General features: G+C 45.4%; 2 protein-coding genes across 3 annotated transcripts in view; both read left to right on the forward strand.

Annotated features, from left to right (window-relative positions):
- LOC123629050 (F-box-like/WD repeat-containing protein TBL1X) overlaps positions 1 to 20,286 on the forward strand; it is a 1,209,717-nt gene that overhangs the window by 737,132 nt on the left and 452,299 nt on the right. The gene's annotated exons all lie outside the window — the stretch shown is intronic.
- Positions 1,209 to 20,094, forward strand: LOC123629025 (kallikrein-15-like). The gene is given in 10 exon segments (XM_045538963.1): positions 1,209 to 1,296; positions 1,414 to 1,480; positions 1,563 to 1,622; positions 12,948 to 13,145; positions 16,401 to 16,691; positions 16,901 to 16,920; positions 18,146 to 18,299; positions 18,748 to 19,031; positions 19,154 to 19,296; positions 19,942 to 20,094. Coding segments are annotated over 10 exon segments (1,458 nt in total).

The following is a 20,286-nucleotide window of genomic DNA, read 5'->3' on the forward strand; positions in this document are numbered from 1 at the left end:
GCTAGAGGATCTGGAGGAGGTGAGATCTTTGAGAAAGGTGGCAGGGATGGGCAGTGAGGGGAGACACAGAATATGGAATGCCCTGGTCTCAGGGGGAGACAGGAACCACCCTAGGGGAACTGAGTGTCAAGGGCACTGGGTAGGTCTATGTGTCCTTTTACTGAGGCCCCAAGTTGAACCTGAACCAAGAAAATGTCCTGGAGCCACTAGAAGGAGCTACCATGACTGGGTAGGGGAAGGAGATGGAGTGAATCAGGAGGACGTCCCTGAAAACAACTACTGGAGCCAAGAACATGATCAGGAGTTATCACAGGTTCAAATCAGTTCAGCATGTCCCTGAGGCCACCAAGTGCCACAGGCCCAGGATTGGCAGTGCTAGGGACAAAAAGAGGACCTGACCTGAGCTTCTTTTCCCCCATCCTCAAGGCCTCCAGATGGTGAAAAAGGACAGGCCAGACCTCAGCATCTGTGGAGGCACAGAAGGTGAGGTGGGATGCAGAGAGACACTTGTTAGGTAATAGGGTCTCCAAGAAGACGTGGGGGGCTGAGCCTCAGAGGATAAAGACAAACTTGGAAGATGAGGGGAAGAAGAACTTTAATTCATTCCCAAAGGTTCCCAAGGGCTCCCATGGACTGGACCCTGCACCAAGCTGTACTGGGGATCCAGAGTTGAGTCCAAGTGGGCCTGCCCTCAGGGAGTTACCAGGCTGGTGGGGGAAGCAGACACCACTGAGGATCAGGAGGTCAGGAAAGGCCTCAGGGAGGAAGTGGGTCTGAAGGGGAATGGCATACCTAGTAGGAGGAACAGCTTAAGCAAAGGCATGAAGGCACGAAATTGCAGGAGGGAAAATAGCAGCACTGATTGTGTCTAGAAGGACAAGGTCATGGGAGTCCTGCGCAGGAAGGCTGGAAAAGGAGAAACCACTCATGTCCTTGAAAGTGAAGCTGAGGGGCTGGACTTTATCCTGGGGGCGCTGGGGATCCAAGAAAGGCTGTGAACATGGGAGGCTGTGAACAGTCAGCTCTGGATGTAGAAAGACCCTCTGGAGACTTGGATGGGGGACAGGCTGGGAAGTGGGTACTGGACTTGAGAGGAACCCAAAAGGCCAGACAGGAGGCTAGACAGGATCCTGACCAGGGGCCTTGGGGCTGGAGCGAGATCTGGGGGCCGAGCATGGTGCTGGGGGATGACAGGCTGTGGGGGCATCATGGTGCCCAGAGGAACAGTAGACCCTGCAGAGATGGGGGACCTGGAGGATTTGCAGTGGGGGGAGTTGGGAGGGGAACATGTAGGGGGTAAAACGAAGTTTCTTAAGCAGCAGGTGGCATGAGTTTGTGTCTGGAGGGATCCCAGTGGGGGCAGAGAGGTCCAGCCTCACCTCAGTTCTCTCTCTCTCCCCTCTCTGACTGCAGCTGAGTCCTGGTCCCTCCTCTACAATGTGCCTTTTCCTCACCTTTTTCTTCCTGCTGACATCTACAGGTGAGCTGGGCCAAGGTGAGGTCTGGGTCTGCGGGACTGTGGTGTCCCCTTCCCTTGCAATCTGGGCCCTGTGATCTGCCAGCCCCTACCTCACCCAGAGACCACCTAAAGATCTGTTACAGTCTGAGTTTCACATCAAAAAGTCAGTAATCTGCCATTCTTCTTCTGTAAAACCTGCTTTCTCCTGCTTGCTACCCCCAACACAAATTCCTAAGTGACTACAACACCCATGTTCTGCATAAAATGATTACAGCCCCCATGTTTTATGTGAAACTATTACAACACTCATGTTTTGCATGAACAAGATATGGCCCTGAGCCCAAACTGCCCAGATCCTGTTACACCAAACATAAGAAAATGATATAATGCCTACTCAAGGCGTTTTGTACACATGCTTGCTCTGTCTTAGTAATTGTCCACCCACAAACTTACAATATAAAAACTTTCTTTTTCAAAGGCTCATGGTTGCACTCTGTGCTGCCTTTGGGTGGTGCAGACAGTAGTAACTGGCCAGCTAATGAAGACTCCTGATTTGGCTCAATTTGGTCTTTAGGTGGTTATTCCTCACGTCTCAGACCATAACATTTGGAGGCCCCAGTGAGATTCTGCCCTAATGTAGGACACCTGGTGACTACTGGTGCCTGCAGACCAAGTGTGGGAGTCAAGTGTCTTTCCTAGGGGAAGGCCTCTGAGAGACATTCCTCAGCCCCAGGCAGATGCTTGACAACTCATCTCCCCCAACAGCTTCAAAACTGCAAATTCTTCTGGATGAGTCTTCTGGTTCTGTTCACTGGTGAGTTCTTTTCTGTTCTGTTTCTGGCTCTGGAATTGTCTGGCACCTCAGGAGATTGGCTGGATCCAGCTTCACTCCTCAGGTGGGTTCCAAGAAGTGAGACGACACCTGGAACTTACTGTGAGGATCTGACTCTGTTTCCCTTTTCCTGAGTCCTGGTCAGATTCTTGAATCCAATTCTGTTTCCCTTTTCCTGAGTCCTGATCAGATTCTTGAATCTGATTCTGTTTCCCTTTTCCTCAGGCAAGTCCTGGGACATGAGGCATTGCCTAGAACTTGCGAGTCCTGCTTGGATTCCTGGTACTTTCTTTCGGATTACTACTTTCATTTCTCTCAGATTTGATTCCATTTCGATTTCACCTGTCATCTGGGTCCTAGGTTATAGTTTCGAACTTTAAAGAACAGTGCACGATTATCATTGGGATCCATGATTGTCAGTTTCCTATCTGTCTTTTTCCTGAGGCCATCTGGGGTGGTAGAACTGGGCTCCCCCTCCTCTCTCTCTCTCTCTCTTTCTCCTCTCCCTCCCTCTCTTTGTGTGTGTGGTCTTCAGATCTTTTTAGGTGGCTGAAATTTCTGGTTTTCTGGTTTTCTTTTTCCAAAGAGTGGGAGGCACCCAAAAGGGGTGAGACCGGGGCCACTCGGTGGAAATTTTGGTTCTGGTTTTCTGGTTTCCTGGTATCCTGGCTTCTGGGTGGTTAGTAGAGCCAGTCTAATATGTCGCCATCAGCAATTTTGGGTTATTGGTCCTTTTGAGACTTCAGTGTCTCTCTTGGATTACATCTTAATCAGTCGTAAGAGTGAAATTGTCCAACCAAAATGTGAAATCCTGTTGCGGTCTAAGGTAACAATAAGGCTGACCCCAGGGCTGCCCAACCTGTCCCTCCACTGCTGCTGCCAGGGCTGCAGCGTGGTTGTGAATGATACTGTCTTTGTCTTTGTGGAGTTCTTTTGAGTGATATTCACCAATTGTGTTTCTGTTTATTCTGGTCCATCTCCTTGTGCTGTCTTTGTCCTTGTGTCTCACGGAAGGTAGTTCTTTTGTCACCGGTATGGACCAGTCCCAGTCTTGTGTCAAATGTGGTCCACTTAGATGTTAAATTTTGTCTGATTCAGAGGTTATCTAAAGGTTGAGTCAAAATATAGATTTAAAAAGAAAATAAAAACAAGATACAAAGTAACCAGTGACATAAGAGAAAGAGATGTAAAAATGCTACAAATAGGAGAAGGGGGAAGATGGCGGAGTGGAGGTGACCTCCTGGATTCGTGCTCCCGGAGAGGAAGGCATGGATCTCCATCTGCCACAATGCTAGAGGATCGCTCCCCCGCAAGAATGGCGGTGTGAACCCATGGAGAATCAATGTGGGACACAGAGAACAAGAAAAAACAGAGGCGAATGGGAAATATGACCGAGATAATTTGGAGAGTGCAGGATGGAAAATAGACAGTGGAGTGTGGGATGGCTGTACCCACCTCACCAATGAGTGAGGCGGGTTCTGCCCCACAGCAAAGCAGCTTGTTCTCCCCACTGACCTCCACACCCACTCAATCAGGGATCTGACTGAAGTTGGGGCAGAATCCCTGCGGGAGATGTGGAGCTCTGAGGACAGGTGACATAAGTGGGAAGGAGCTTAGACTCTGCGGGATTTCCGCAGTGATGCAACACTTAAAGGGAAAGTTGCAGAACTGCACTAAGGCGAGGGACCATGATCGCAGAATTATAGAGTGTTTTTTTTTCTTTTTCTTCTTCGGCGGCCCTCTAGCTGGGGAGCTGCCGTGGGCTCCAATGCTCGCCGGGCCCCTGGCTCTGGCACCTGCCAAGCTCTGGGCATTCTCCCCCAGCACCGGCAATCGGCAGGCGCACGGTCACCATCTTGGGGTCCACAGCCTAGCTGCTGCAGAACTATAGGGTGCCAGATGGCTCCCTTCCCTAGTCTGTGAACCCACCCCAAGAGCTCTGGCTTTGTATGAACTCTGTGGACAGGAGACATCAGCGGGACAGAGCTAAGACTCTAGGGGATCTCCACAGGGACGTGGTGCTTAAAGTGAAAGGGGCAGAACTGTGCTAAGGTGAAAAGCCATGAAGGGTCACGGAATTACAGACTTTTTAAATTTTTTTTTATTTTTTCACTTTTTTAGTTACTTTTTTATTATTTATTTATTTTTTCTTTTTCTTTTTGTTTTTATTATTTTTATTATTATTATTTTTTCTTTCTTTTCTTTCTCTTTCTTTTCTCCTCTTCGGTGGCCTGCTAGCTGGGGAACTACTGTGAGGTCCGGTGCTCGCCAGACCCCGGGCCCTGGTGCCTGCCGGACTCCAAACATTCTCCCCCAGCGCTGGTGATCTGCAGGCATGCTGTCGCCATGTGGGGTCCACAGCCTAGCTGCTGCAGAACCATAGGGTGACCAGCGGCTCCCCGGGCAGCTCCCTCCCATAGTTTGTGAACCCATGCCAAGAGCTCTGGCTTTGTATGAACTCTGTGGACAGGAGACATCAACAGGAAACAGCTTAGTCTCTAGAGGATCTCCGCTGGGATGCAGAACTCAAATGGAGAGGGATGGAACAGCACTAAGGCGAAAAGCAGGAAAGGGTCACCGAATTACAGATTTTTTTTTTCTTTTTCTTTTTTCTTCTTTTCTTCTTGCTTTTCAGTGGCCCTGTAACCAGTGAGATACTGTATACTCCTGAGCTCACTAGGCCCTCAGCTCTGGTGCCTGCTGGACCCTGAACATTCACCTCCAGTGCCGGTAATCTGCAGGTGGGCATTTGCCATTATGGGGTCCAAGGCCTAGCTGCTGCAGAGCCATAGGGCGCCAGGTGGCTCCCTAGGCATCTCCCTCCCCTGGTCTGTGGACCCTCTCCAGGACCCCCACCCGTGTGTGAACACTGAGTGCTTTCCCAGATGCAACAGTGTGGAGCCTGGACCTGGGGGCATTGGGACAGGGTAGACCTTTGCCCATGGGAGCTGCAGCAGCTGGGGCACTGAGCGAGAGACAGCACCACCTCCTCCCCCTAGCCAGTGACTTTCTTGAGGAAAGAGACAGAAATCACCCCTCTAGAGGAAGAACCAAAAGACAGGAAAAAAAAAAAAAAAAGAGAGAGAGAGAGACTTTCTGCTCACAAATAGTGTGAATCCTGCCTGCTAACTGAAAGTCCACAACACAGTGACTTAACTTGCCAAACCTGTCTTAGGTCAAACCAATCCTCAAGGGCTGGACCCAACAGAAGCAGCCCCCCAACTGAGACAGAAAAAACTCTAAACAACACACAACAGTCTCCCCCTCTGGAAAAAAGAAGCAACATACTTAGATTGTTTCACACCCTAAGAACAGAATACAAGGCGTGCTGTTAGCCAGACTAAAGCTGTGAGAAAAAATCTAATGATAGATCCAGATGGGAAGGGCTCAACAAAATAATATGGGGAGCACAAAGAACCAAATGGAAATCTCACCCCCAAAGAGAAATACCAGCTCTCTACCAATTGACACAAACCAGATTCAAAATATCAACATGTCACCAGAAGAATTTCAGTTATGGATTATAAATAAGCTGAATAATATACAAGAAAAAATGGATAACCAACACAAAGAAACCACAAAAAAATCCAGGATTTGGAAGAGAAATTCACTAAGGAAATTGAAATATTGAAGAAAAAACAAACTGAACTCCTAGAAATGAAGAATTTATTCAGGGAGCTACAAAACACAGTGGAAAGTCTCAAGAGCAGGGTAAATCAAACAGAAGAAAGAATCTCAGAGATTGAAGATAACCCTTTCCAATTAAATAAGTCAGTCGCAGAGGTAGAACAAAGAAATAAGAAAAAAAATCAGAGACTACAAGAAATGTGGGATTATGTGAAGAAGCCTAACATGAGAGTTATCGGCATCCTTGAGGGTGAAGAAGATGATAAGCAAGGGCTGGATAAGCTACTTCAAGACATAATAGAGGAAAATTTCCCAGGCCTTGTTAAAACTCTAGATATACAGGTTCAAGAAGCTCAAAGAACCCCTAGTAGATTGATAGCAAATAGGAAAACACCACACCACATAGTCTTCAGACTGACCAAAATATCCACTAAAGAGACCCTTCTTCAAGCTGTAAGGAGAAAGAAACAAGTGACATACAAAGGAAAGCCCATTAGAATTATGCCAGATTTCTCAACTGAAACTTTACAAGCAAGAAGTACTTGGGGCTCCATTCTCACTCTTCTGAAACAGAATAATGCTCAGCCTAGAATCTTGTACCCAGCTAAGCTTTCTATATGAATGAGAAATTAAGACATTCTCATATAAACAAGTACTGAGGGAATTCACCACGACAAGACCAGCCCTCCAAGAAGTACTCAAAAGAGAGTTACACACGGATCAGCAAAAGAAAGATCCATAAATGTAAAACCACTCAAGAGCTAAAGATCAAATTCCAGCCACCACAATGGCTCAAGAGAGAAATCATAGCAATGAAGTTCTACCCAATGAGATGAATAGAAATCTGTCCCACTTATCAGTTCTCTCAATAAATGTCAATGGCCTGAATTCTCCACTCCAGAGACATAGACTGGCCCAATGGAAAAAAAAAAAAAAAAAAACCACACACACACACAAACCAAGTACCTGCTGTCTTCATAAAACACACCTAACCTGCAAAGATGCATTTAAACTGAAAATAAAAGGATCGAAATTGATATTTCAAGCAAACATTAGCCAAAAGAAAGCTGGTGTGGCAGTTTTAATTTCCAATAACTTAGTTTTTAAACCAACAAAAATAATAAAAGACAAAGATGGTTACTAGATACTGGTGAAAGGCACAATTCAATAAGAAGACATAACCATACTTAATATATACGCACCCAACTTAGTCACACCCAGATTCATAAAGCAAACCCTACTTGATCTGAACCAAATGATAGACAACAATACTGTAATAGCTGGAGACTTTAACACCCCACTGACAGTACAGAACAGATCCTCCAAACAGAAAATAAGCAAAGAAATAATGGATGTAAATAGAATGCTAGAATAAATGGGCCTGACTTACATCCACTGGACATTCTACCCGAAATCCACTGAATATACATTCTTCTCATCAGCTCACGGGACATTCTCTAAGATTGACCATATCCTAGGACATAAAGCATGTCTTAAAAAATTTTAAAAAATAGAAATCATACCATGCAGATTCTCAGATCACAGTGTAATAAAAGTAATAATGAACCCTAACAGAAACTCTCATTCCTACTGAAAGTCATGGAAGCTAAACAACCTTCTCCTGAATGATTATTTTATAAAGGAAGAAATCAAGATGGAAATCAAAAGATTCTTTGAAATAAATGACAAAGGAGACACAACTTATCAAACTCTATGGAACACAGCTAAAGCAGTCCTGAGAGGAAAATTCATTTCCTTAAATGCCTATATTAAAAGGACAGAAAACTTACAAATAGTCAATTTAATGAATAGACTCAAAGAGCTGGAGAAAGAAGAACAGACCGACCCAAAACCCAGCAGAAGGAGAGAAGTTATTAAGATCAAATCAGAATTAAATGAAATGTACAACAAAAATACCATAAGGGAAATTAATAAAATAAAAAGTTGGTTCTTTGAAAAGATAAACGAAATAGACACACCACTGGCTAGGCTAACCAAGAGCAGAAAAGAAAAATCTCTAACAACTTCCATCAGGAACATGAAAGGAGAAATCATAACTGATGCCACAGAGATACATGATATCATCTATGAATTCTACAAAAATCTTTATGCACACAAACTGGAAAATGTAGAGGAAATGGACAATTTTTTAGAAACACACAGTCTTCCCAAGCTCAATCAGGAAGAAATAGAATTCCTGAATAGACCAATATCAAGAACTGAAATTGAAACAGCAATAAAATCCTTCCCAAAAAGAAAAGCCCTGGTCCAGATGGGTTCACACCCAAAATTTACCACACATACAAAGATGAACTGGTGCCCATCCTACATAAACTGTTCTCCAATATCGAGAAGGATGGAAGTCTCCCCAACACGTTTTACCAAGCCGATATAACATTGATACCAAAACCAGGAAAGGATGCAACAAAAAAAGAAAACTACAGACCAATTTCTCTCATGAACATAGATGCAAAAATTCTCAATAAAATTCTCAAGCAAATCGTATCCAAGTGCTTATCGAAAAAATAATTCATCACGACCAAGTAGTTTTCATCCCAGAGATGCAGGGGTGGTTTGACATATGAAAATCTATAAATGTAATTCACCACATAAATAGAAGCAAAAATAAAGACCATATGATCCTCTCAATAGATGCAGAAAAAGCATTTGACAAAATTCAACACCCTCTTATGATAAGAACGCTTAACAAAATAGGCAAAAACAGGTCCTACCTAAAAATGATACAACCCATATATGACAAACCCACAGCCAACATCATACTGAACGGGGAAAAATTGAAAGCATTCCTACTCTGCACTGGAACAAACCTACAGCCAACATCATACTGAATGGGGAAAAATTAAAAGCATTCCCACTCAGAACTGGAACCAGACAAGGCTGCCCACTGTCCCCATTACTTTTCAACATAGTGTTGGAAGTCCTTGCAAGAGCTATTAGGCAAGAGAGCAGAATCAAGGATGTCCAAATAGGGAAACAAGAGATCAAACTCTCACTCTTTCCTGATGATATGATGTTGTATCTGGAAAACCCCAAGAAGTCAACCAAGAGACTCCTGGAATTAATTAATGAATTCAGTAAAGTCTCAGGTTACAAAATCAATACACACAAATCAGAGGCATTCATATATGCCAATAACATTCAATCAGAGAACTAAATTAAGGACTCGATACCCTCCAAAATAGCAACAGAGAAAATAAAATATCTAGGAATATATTTACCTAAAGAGGTAAAGGACCTCTTTAGGTCTCTTACAGAGAGAACTATGAAACACTGAGAATGGAAATTGCAGAACATGTAAATAGGTGGAAAACCATACCATGCTGGTGGATTGGAAGAATCAACATTGCTAAAATGTCTATACTACTCAAAGTGATCTAGACATTCAATGCAATCCCTATTAAATTACCAACATCATTTTTCACAGATTTAGAAAAAATAATTATACACTTTGTATGGAATCAGAGAAGACCCCGTATAACAAAAGCAATTCTAAGCAATAAAAACAAAATGGGAGGTATTAATTTGCCAGACTTCAAACTGTACTACAAGGCTGTGGTTCTTAAAACTGCCTGGTATTGGCACAAGTGCAGGGACACAGACCAGTGGAACAGAACAGAAAATCCAAATATAAAACCATCCTTATAAAGCCATCTAATCTTTGACAAAATAGACAAAAACATACTCTGAGGACAAGAATCCCTATTCAATAAATGGTTCTGGGAAAACTGGATAGCCACATGCAGAAGACTGAAACAGGACCCACAGATTTCACCTCTCACAAAAATCAAATCACGGTGGATAACAGACTTAAACCTTAGGTGGGAAACGATTAGAATTCTAGAAGAAAATGTAGGAAAGACTCATACAGACATTGGTTTAGGCAAAGAATTTATGAAGAAGACCCCTAAGGCAATCACAGCAACAACAAAAATAAATGAATGGACCTGATTAAATTAAAAAGCTTCTGCATAGCCAAAGAAACAGTCACGAAAATAAACAGATAGCCTACAGAATGAGAAAAAATTTTCGCATACTACACATAAGATAAAGACTGATAACAAGAATCTATTTAGAACTCAGGAAAATCAGCAAGAAAAAACCAAACAACCCTATCAAAAAGTGGGCAAACGACGTGAATAGAAATTTTTCAAAAGAAGATATAAGAATGGCTAACAAATATATGAAAAAATGCTCAACATCCCTAATCATCAGGGAAATGCAAATCAAAACCACAATGAGATATCACTTAACTCCGGTGAGAATGGCGTTTATCAAAAAGTCCCCAAACAACACGGGTTGGCATGGATGCGGAGAGACAGGAACACTCATACACTGCTGGTGGGACTGCAAACTGGTGCAACCCCTGTGGAAAGCATTATGGAGGTACCTTAAAGAGATGAAAGTAGACCTACCATTCGATCCAGCAATCCCATTATTGGGCATCTACCCAAAGGAACAAAAGTCATTCTATAACAAAGACACCTGTACCCGAATGTTTATAGCAGCACAATTCACAATTGCAAAGATGTGGAAACAACCCAAATGCCCATCAATCCACAAATGGATTAGTAAACTGTGGTATGGAGTATTACTGAGCTATAAGAAATAACGGTGCTATGACATCTCTTTGGTTCTCCTGGAGAGAGCTGGAACCCATTATATTAAGTGAAATGTCCCAAGAATGGAAAAACAAGCATCACATGTACTCACCAGAAAATTAGTTTCCCTGATCATCACCTAAATGCACATCAGGGAAGGATAGCAATTGGATGTCAGACTGAGATGGGGGGTGGGGGGAGGAGATGGGTGTATGCCTACATGATGGGTGGTGTTGCGCACCATCTGGGGAATGGTCATGTTTGAAGGTGCTGACTTGGGGAGGTCAGAGGTGGGGTTAGAGGTTGGAGGTATGACTACATGGTGAGTGCCAGGCACACTGTCTGGAGAATGGACACCCTTGAGGCTCTGACTCTAGGGGATGGGTGGGACATGCACAATGTATATAACCTGAGCTTTTGTACCGCCATGAGGAGCTGAAATAAGAAAAAAAGAAAGAAAGAAAGAAAGAAAGGATCTTGTATCATAAATTTTGTTCTAAAATAAAACTTAAGAGAAAACAGAAAGTTTTAAGTATGCTGTAGCTGGTCTGTGCAAGTTGAGATAAACTCCATGAAAGGGGATTTATGAAGAAATTTTGTATGTGATCCAATTGGCTACAATTATAAAGAAAAATTTTGGTTTTTTAAAAAATATTAAGGCAACTGAAAGTCTAAGAAAGACATTTTAGGCTTGTTTGGTATGTTAAAACTACACAGAAAGCATGGTCAAATAGGAAATTATGTTAAGTTTCTTGTGATTATATTTGTATAATATGTTATTAATATATGTTCTAAGTTTTAAAATATTGAAATATCTTCTTACATATTATCAGTAATAACTGTGGTTATTATGTTACGTTGTTATATGCCATAAAGTTAACCAACTTTGTAAATTGTCTCTCTACCCATGGCTATTCTATGAGTTTTGTCCTCCATAGACAATTCCTGGCCCTGATGGGCAACCTGTGTTTGCCTTCCCCACCACGTGCCCGGACTGAGACCCAAATGAGGAACAAGGTAAGGAGGCTCTCGATCTGCATTGCCAGACTCTGCTAGGAGGCATATGGACAGCAGCTAAAAAGCTGACTAATCTGTTCAAGGTAAGCAAAACCATACAGGGACCTAACGAGTTCCCAGCAGTGTTCCTAAAATGCTTTTTTGAAGCTTACCACCTACATACTCCCATAGACCCTGAGGCACTAGAGAATAGACATGCCATTAATATTGCCTTTGCCACTCAGTTGGCCCCTAATATTAGGAGAAAGCTGCAGAAATTAGAAGGATTTGAGGAAAAATTGCTGTCTGAGTTAATAAAAATTGTCCAGAAGATTTATAACAACAAAGAGGATCCTGGGACTGCCCAGTCTAAAACGATGGCCAAAATTCTTGTATCCCCTATGGTAAAACAAGAGAAATATAAAACTGAAAAAGACAAGAGGCCCAAAAGACCAGAGGGGAATACTAGAAGGAAGAAGACCAGCCTAAGCCATGACCAGTGTGCCTACTACAAAAAACATGGTCACTGAAAAAACAAATGTCCTCACCAAAAGCAGGAGGTGACTAAGCCTGTGCCAGTCCTCATGGAGGACACGGACTGATGGGGCCGGGGCTCCATTCTGATAAGGCCCCAGGAGCCCAAGGTAACTCTGAATGTGGGGGGCAAACCTATAGAGTTTCTGACTGACACTGGAGCCACCAAGGATCAAGCCACATATAAAATGGCTACTGAGGACCTGCTAACAGAATTAACTCAGTTGGGCTACTGTGTTCTGGCTAAAAAGGCTCAGCTTTGTACCCAGACAGCAACCTATCTAGGGTACGAACTAAAGAAAGGCAAACAAACCCTCTCCACCAGTAAAATTAAGCTATTTTAAAGATCCAATTGCCCCAAACTAAGAGACAAGTATGAGAGTTCCTGGGGGCAGTGGGGTACTGCAGACCCTGGGTCCCCATGTTTGCTGAAATAACAAAACCCCTATATGCTAGCATAGGAGGAAAGGGGGATGCTATGATCTGGACTGAAAATGAGGCTAAAGCCTTCAAGAGCCTCAAACAGGCACTTGTGAGTGCCCCTGCACTGGCCTTGCCTGATTTGACAAAGCCTTTCCAGTTATATGTTGCTGAAAACCAAGGGATAGCTAAAGGGGTCCTAACTCAAAAACTAGGACCCTGGACCAGTTGCATACCTGTCTAAAAGCCTGCACCCTGTAGCATGTGGCTGGCCAGGCTGCTTGCAGGCCATTGCTGTGACCACTATCTTGGCAAAGGAAGCCTCCAAGCTCATTTTGGGGCAGGACTTATATGTAATTGCCCCCCCTACTAGGTGGAGGCTCTACTAAAAAGCCCCCCGAGAGGTGGCTTTCAAACTCCTGCATAACCCAATATCAGGTGCTGTTGCTAGACCCCCCAGAAGCCAGTTCCTAAAGACAGCCTCCCTAAACCCTGCCACCCTGCTCCTGGATGATGAGCCATCAGAGCCACTCTATGACTGTCTCAAATTGTTTGAGTCTCTTATCAACCTGAGAGCTGACCTCACTGACTGCCCATGGCCGGACCCTGATGAAGAATTGTACACAGATGGGAGCAGCTATGTCTCAGAAGGAGTCAGGTATGCAAGGGCAGCCATCATAACTGCAGGCTGGGTTGGAACCTCAGCCCAAAAAGCTAAACTCATAGCCCCGACCCAGGCCCTAATATGGGGGAGAGCCTTTGCAATGGCACATGTATATGGGGCACTTTACCAAGAGCGAGGACTGACTCCCCAGTGATGAGAGACAATGCTTTTGGTGACATGACAGCAAGAAAAGTCACACAAAAACCAGTGGGGCCTCTCCAACTTCTCCCTGTTCTGCCAGAACAGCTCCTGCCAGACCCTCCAAACTACACTAAAGAAAAGGTTAAATTAAAAAAGCCCTGAAGACTAAAACTGATTCAGGAGGTTGGAAAATCCTCCCGGACAATAGGGTCTTAATCTCTGAACACCTATGATGAGACCTAATCAGACAAATACATCAGAACACCCATCTTGGCAACACCAACTTAACCAAACTTCTCCAGAGAGACTACTACATTCCTCGGCTCCATAAGATGGCCCAGCAGGTAACAACGAGATGTCTCACCTGTGCACAAGTCTATTCAAATAAAGAGACTAATCCACCCCTGCCCCAGGACCAGGTTACGGGGACAAGCCCCTGGGAAAGTGGACTTTACAGAAATAAAACCAGGCAAATGCAGATATCACTACTTGCTTATATTCATTGATACCTTTTCTGGATGGGCAGAAGCCTTCCCTATAAAGTCAGAGACAGCACAGGTAGCTGCACAAAGTTAGTGACTGAAACTGTTCCCTGATTTGGCCTCCCACTTATACTGGGGTCCGACAATGGCCTGGTGTTCATCGCCCAAACAACTCAATTATTAAATTACACTGTGCTTATAGGCCTCAGAGTTCAGGACAGATAAAAAGGGTAAATAAAACTTTAAAAAACATTAAACAAGTTAAAGCTGGAGACAGGCATAGACTGAATAAGCCTCCTTCCCTTTGGCCTACTAAAAACCAGATACACTCCATATGTTAACAGCATAACCCTATATAAGATCATGTTCAGCTGACTAACCCCACTCCCCACTCCCAAGAAAGCTCTATTTCAGGTACAGCATGGAGACTTCACCTGGATAAGAAAACTTCAACCTGACAGCTTAGAGGCCAGGTGAACTGGACCCCTGCCAGTGATCCTCACCAACCAACAGCCATGAAGGTTGCCGGAAACCATCACTGGATCCATCACATGCAGATTAAAAGGCAACCCCAGATCAACTCCCCGAAAAATAGATTGCCCAACCCACCGAGGACCCACTGAAGATAAGGATTTCCAGAAACTCCTCTGGTTCCTTCTAATTATCTGTTTTAATCCAGCAGATGGCAGCCCCCACCAGCCTATAAACTACACTTAGGTGATTACAAAGACAATAAATGACAGTGTCATAATTAGACAGGCCTGGAGAGCCTGAGCAAAGGCTGGGCTGAAGCCCGTCCAAGCTCCCCACCCTGCTGTTGCCTCTGAAAACATGTCTCTGAGTGGCCTCCTCCCCCTCTTCTCAGGCTGGGAGGGAAGACTGCCCTTTAAACACAAAATTCCACTCCATATTTAAAAGATAAATCATTAGACATAAGCTAAGCACCTTATTTACTTAAAACATTTATGTGAAGTGCAAGGCGGTGCAGATAGCCAGAAAAAGGTTGGAATAGATTGTTTGTAAAATCATTTTTAACAATACATATTAATATGTTTGGCAATCCAATAAACACCAAAAAAAGGGGGGGCGGTAAATTTAAAAGCACTTGTCATCTCTAGCATTGCTAATCCCCAAGGACGACAACACTTTTGTCAGCCATAACAAAACCAGTTATTCCCATTCTGATGACACTGCTCCTTGGCCCCTGCATCATAAACAGCCTAATTTCTTATGATAAACAAAGAGTTCAAATCGTCAAACTTATGGTCCTCCAAACTCACTATCAACATACCTGTGATACTAATAACAAAGAACCAATGGTTTGATTCCTCCTAAAAACCAGTGGGGAATGTTACAGTCTGAGTTTCATGCTGAAAAATCAGTATCTGCCATTCTTCTTCTGTAAAATCTGGTTTCTCCTGCTTGCTACCCCCAACACAGAAATTCCTAAGTGACTACAACACCCATGTTCTGCATAAAATGATTACACCCCCACGTTTTGCGTGAAGCCATTATAACACTCATGTTTTGCATGAACAAGATATGGCCCAGAGCCAAAACTGCCCAGATCCTGTTACACCAAAGATAAGAAAATGATATAATGCCTACTCAAGGCTTTTTGTACACGTGCTTGCTCTGTCTTAGTAATTGTCTACCCACAAACTTACAATATAAGAACTTTCTGTTTCAAAGACTCATGGATGCACTCTGTACTGCCTTTGGGCGGTGCAGAGAGTAGTAACTGGCCAGCTAATAAAGACTCCTGATTTGGCTCAATTCAGTCTTTAGGTGGTCATTCCTCTTGTCTCAGACCATAACAGATCCTTCCCTTACCCCTGCCCACACCTGAGCCACCTGCCAATGTTCCTGAGTCCTCACCCCACCTGAAGAGCCATCATGGGCCTGAGGCTGCTCTGGAGCTGCTGGGACCTGGGGCCTCTCACTGCCCATGATAATGAACACGATCCTGGGGCTACACATACCTGAGCTGAGTCCTAGGCTGCCCCTTCTTTGCTGTGGGACCTTAAGAAAACTGCTTCACTTCTCTGGGCCTTGGGTGCCATCTCTATAAGACAGCACCTACCTGCAACAATAATGGTGAGGTCTCAATAGTGTAATGTAGGTAATGCACTTAACAACCATTAAACAAGTGTTCAGACTCCAGGCTCGAATCCTACCCCTGCCACTCTCTAGTTACTTAATGTCTCTGTGACCCAGCTGTACAGTGGAGACAACAGTCCTTCCCTCACAGGGTTGTTGTAAAGATTACAACACATGTGAGGCACTAGCATGTGCCTGGCCCCAGGTAGCACCCTCTAAGGTGTGCAAGCATTGCTGAGCACTTAGCATGTGCCAGGCATGGCACTGAACGCTTATATACAACATCTACATGAGGAAGGCAGCACTAGCCTCATTTGACAATAGAAGGGGCTGTGGTCCAGAGAAGGATGGCCACAAAGTCAAGGTCACCCTGAGTGGCAGGCTAAGTCCAGACCAAACTCAGCCACCACTCATGCAGAAATTAATTGTAACCTGATGCCTCTACCTTGGCGAAATCAGGGGTAGACTTTCATTAACCTGCTGGCCCATATGACCCTCACCCCTCAGACCTCCCCCATGCTTCCAGCCTCCCCTCAGGCTCTCTCTGTGCTCTCTCCTCCCTGCCTCCCGCCTGCCCGCTGCACCCAGCTGGGGCCTCCACCCTGCTCCAGCTTGGACTGGCCAGGTGCAGCCTTGGTGCCCAGCTGTTCAGCCCCTGCCCTCCACCCTTCTCCACAAGACAACCTCAACCTTCCTTTGCTAAGCCCCTCATCCACCACATCTGCATTCCCTTGGCCTCACCAGCTCCTTTGGCCCAGTTCCTGACCATGGTGGACAGGCCTCGGGCATTTGATCTGACAATGCAAATCCTGCCCCAGTGTGGGTGTCTGTGTGTGTGGCTATGACATTGAGGGGACACATCTGTGTTGCCCAGTGTAGGGGCTCACGGTCTTGTGACCTTGAAATGTCCCTAATTCTGTCCTTGTGTGTGGTGCCATTCTGTGTGTGTGTGAGTGTGTGTGTGTGTGTGTGTGGTGGGTGTACAGGGCCCTGTGTGTCCACATCAAGCCCACATGTGTGAACCAGATCTCCCTATGTGAAACCCAGTGAGTGACTTTCAACACTTGGATCTGGCTTGGGGGCTGATCTAGAGATGGACAAATATGTCCTGTCCTGGCCACTTGTATCTCCAGCTGTATGTCTTTGACTTTGAATGCCCAGCCCTGTTGCCCTGTAGTCTGATTTAGTGGGTGCACATCTGGGTGTTGGCCCCTGGGGTGGTGTCTGCAGCTTTGACTCCCTACGAAACGGCCTGTGGATGCATCAGCTCTTACCTTGACTGTGTCTGTGCAGATGTCTGACTTACTTTGACCACATCTGTGTCCACAACCTGAACATCAACATGTATGTATCATAAATAAATCTATGTCCTTTGTTAAAAATAACTAATATTAATATTGAGGAGTCACCATGGGCCAGCCATCACTCAGCACTCACACATTCCTATGTCATTCTTACAACAATCCCCATTTTAAAGATGAGGAAACAGAGGCACAGAGAGGTCAAATGATTGCTTGATATCTCACAGCTAGTATGTTTGAACCCAGGGTTAAGGACCCATCTTCCTTGTTTGGACCCTGTGTGCAAACGTCTGTCACACCAGATGCCAACACCCACACGGGAGACTGTGAATTTAGGTCTGGTCTATATCCAATTCTCTGGGTGTGTGTGTGTCCACATCTTAGCCATCCATATTTAAATACACATATGAACTTATGTGCTGTGGTTCTTGAAGCTGCAACCTATGTATGCAAGTGAATTTTAGCTTTAAAGAGCTGTCGATATCTGTACCTAAGTTTGGAAGGTTAGATGTGTATGTACATCCATGACCTTGTGTGACCATATCTGTGTCTTGTATTGTATGCTGAATTTGGCTGAGAGGTCCAGGTTCTGGGGCCAAGACTGTACGTCATACATATTGAGTGGCCACATCCATCTGGGCATGTGACAATTTGGTGACTTTGAATGACTGGTGCCAAGTGACCACCTGTCTGACCTGTATCCAGCGTCCCTGTCTCCACTCCCAGTCACAGAGGACTTATTGTCCTCTGGTCCTTTTCCCTTCCTCTCTCTCACAGAGTCCTATACCAAATGGGGTAGGGGCTAGAGTTCTGGAGGAAACAGGTTGCAGTTGTAAATGAACAGCAGGGACTTCTTAAGAAATTGGGGAAAGGCACAGGTGAGAAATAGTTTTGAGGACAGGGTGCATGGAAGGTGCAGGAGATGATGAAAAGGTCCCTGTCCTCAGGGATCTTCTATTCCCTCTCCCAGAAGCACAGGAAGGTGATAAGTTGCTGAAAGGTGAGGAGTGTGCACCCCACTCCCAGCCATGGCAAGTTGCCCTCTATGAGCATGAACTCTTTAACTGCAGTGCTTCCCTCATCTCCCCACACTGGCTGCTCTCTGCGGCCCATTGCCAAACCCGGTATGATGGCAGGGATCAGGGGCCTGGCTGGAGGGTAGAACTCCTAGGGGGAAGGTGGAGACTGGTGCCAGGACCCCCGGGCTCTGAAGGAGGAAGAGGCTGGAGGTCAAGCTCCTGGGTTAGGAGAGGGTGGGTTCTGAACTCTTAGGTCCCTGAAGGAGGAAAAAGAGGATGGTAGAGTCCCAGCTTTTGATCTCCTGAGGCAGGATGAGTCCAGGGATGTTGTAATTCTGGATTCTGAGGAAAGGAGGGCTGGAGCCAAGAGGGTTCAGTTCCAGGTGTGTGCCTGACTTGGACTCCTTGGTCCCTAAGGGGCAGGGGACAGAACCATTGGCTTCAGGATCTTGGGAAAGGGTAGAGGAATCTTGAAATTCCCAAGGGATCTAGGGACCACCGTTTGCCCACTCTTTGATCCTTTGTCTACTCCTCATTCCACTGGCCCACACAGCTCCATGACAGTGTGCCCAGGTGAGCACAACCTGTGTAAGCATGATGGACCAGAGCAACTGTGGGCTGTTTCTTGAGTCATCCCACACCCTGGCTACAAAGCATGCAGTCACCACCATGATGTCATGTTGCTGCGGCTGGCCCGGCCTGCACGCCGGACCCGCCAGGTGTGCCCTGTGACGCTACCCACACGTTGCCCTAGCCCAGGTGAGGCCTGTGTGGTGTCTGGATGGGGCCTGGTGTCCAAAAACGAGCCTGGGACCATAGGGAGCCCAGAATCACAAGGTGAATGAAAAGATGGAGGAGCTGGATGTAAGACCTCAAGGAACTCTATTCTCCAGGGTTCTTAGGTGGAGGGGACAGGGCTGGAATTTATGGGTCTGCTCCAACTTCACTGTCCTCCCCAGTGAGTCTCCCAGATACACTGCATTGTGCCAACATCAGCATTATCTCAGACACATCTTGTAACAAAGACTACCCTGTCGGGCACTTGATGAACAGCATGGTGTGTGTAGGAGCAGAAGGTGGAGGCACAGAGGTCTCCTATGAGGTCAGAGCCCAGAGGGAGCCATCAGGTGGAGGAAGGGGGTTGGGGACCGGTTTGAGAGTTAGGATGGGGCTGGATATCATTTGCTTTGGGCTAGAGAAGATGCCAGGTTGGAAGAGCAGTCCACCCTAGAGAGATGGAGAAGGAAGAGCAGTTAGAATAGGGGTGAGTCTGGAGTTGGGGCTGGAGATGGGGATAGGATTGTGCTGTGTTTGAGGTGCATGGTGTGGCAATTGGGTTGGGGTTCAGAATGGGAATAGGTGTGGTTTGGTTTTGGATGGGAAATATGTCAGGGTTGAATCAGCATGGGGTAGATTTTGTTTGAGATGCAGGGTACGAAAATTGGGATTGGGTTGTGAGGATGGGCATGGGTTTGGTTTCATTTTGGATGGGGAACATGTGGGGGTTGGGTTGAGTTGGATTTAGTTTAGTTCAGTTGGGTTGGGGTTGCAAGGGAATGAGGTTGGATATGCGTTGCATTAGTAAATTAAGTTGAGGTTGGATTGGATTGGTTTTGGTTAAATTGGACTGTATTGAGTTGGGTTGGGATTGCCTGGGGTGGGCATGCAAATTGTGATTAGAATAGAGATGGGCACACTAGATCCAGAAGGTTCTCACTCATCCTGAGACCCCCTTTTCTCTCCACAGGGTGACTCTGGGGGACCCCTGGTCTGTAGGGGTGTCCTACAGGGCATTGTGTCCTGGGGTGACATCCCTTGTGACACCACCACCAAGCCTGGTGTCTATACCAAAGTGTGCCACTACTTGGAGTGGATCAGGGAAATCATGAAGAGGACCTGACTATCTTGGCCTACCTCCTATGTCCTAAGCAAAAACCCCCATGCCTGGCCAGCAGCCCTGTCCTGACTTGGAACAGAATTAAGCCATCCCTCAAGACTCTGTCCAAGGCCCAGGTGTTAGCCAAGGACTTGTCCCGCCTGAAGGCAAAGCTGGTGCTCAAGGTCACCTAGCCTTTAACAACAAGATAACAGA

Source organism: Lemur catta, chromosome Y, assembly GCF_020740605.2.
Source record: "Lemur catta isolate mLemCat1 chromosome Y, mLemCat1.pri, whole genome shotgun sequence".
Taxonomy (NCBI): domain Eukaryota; kingdom Metazoa; phylum Chordata; class Mammalia; order Primates; family Lemuridae; genus Lemur; species Lemur catta.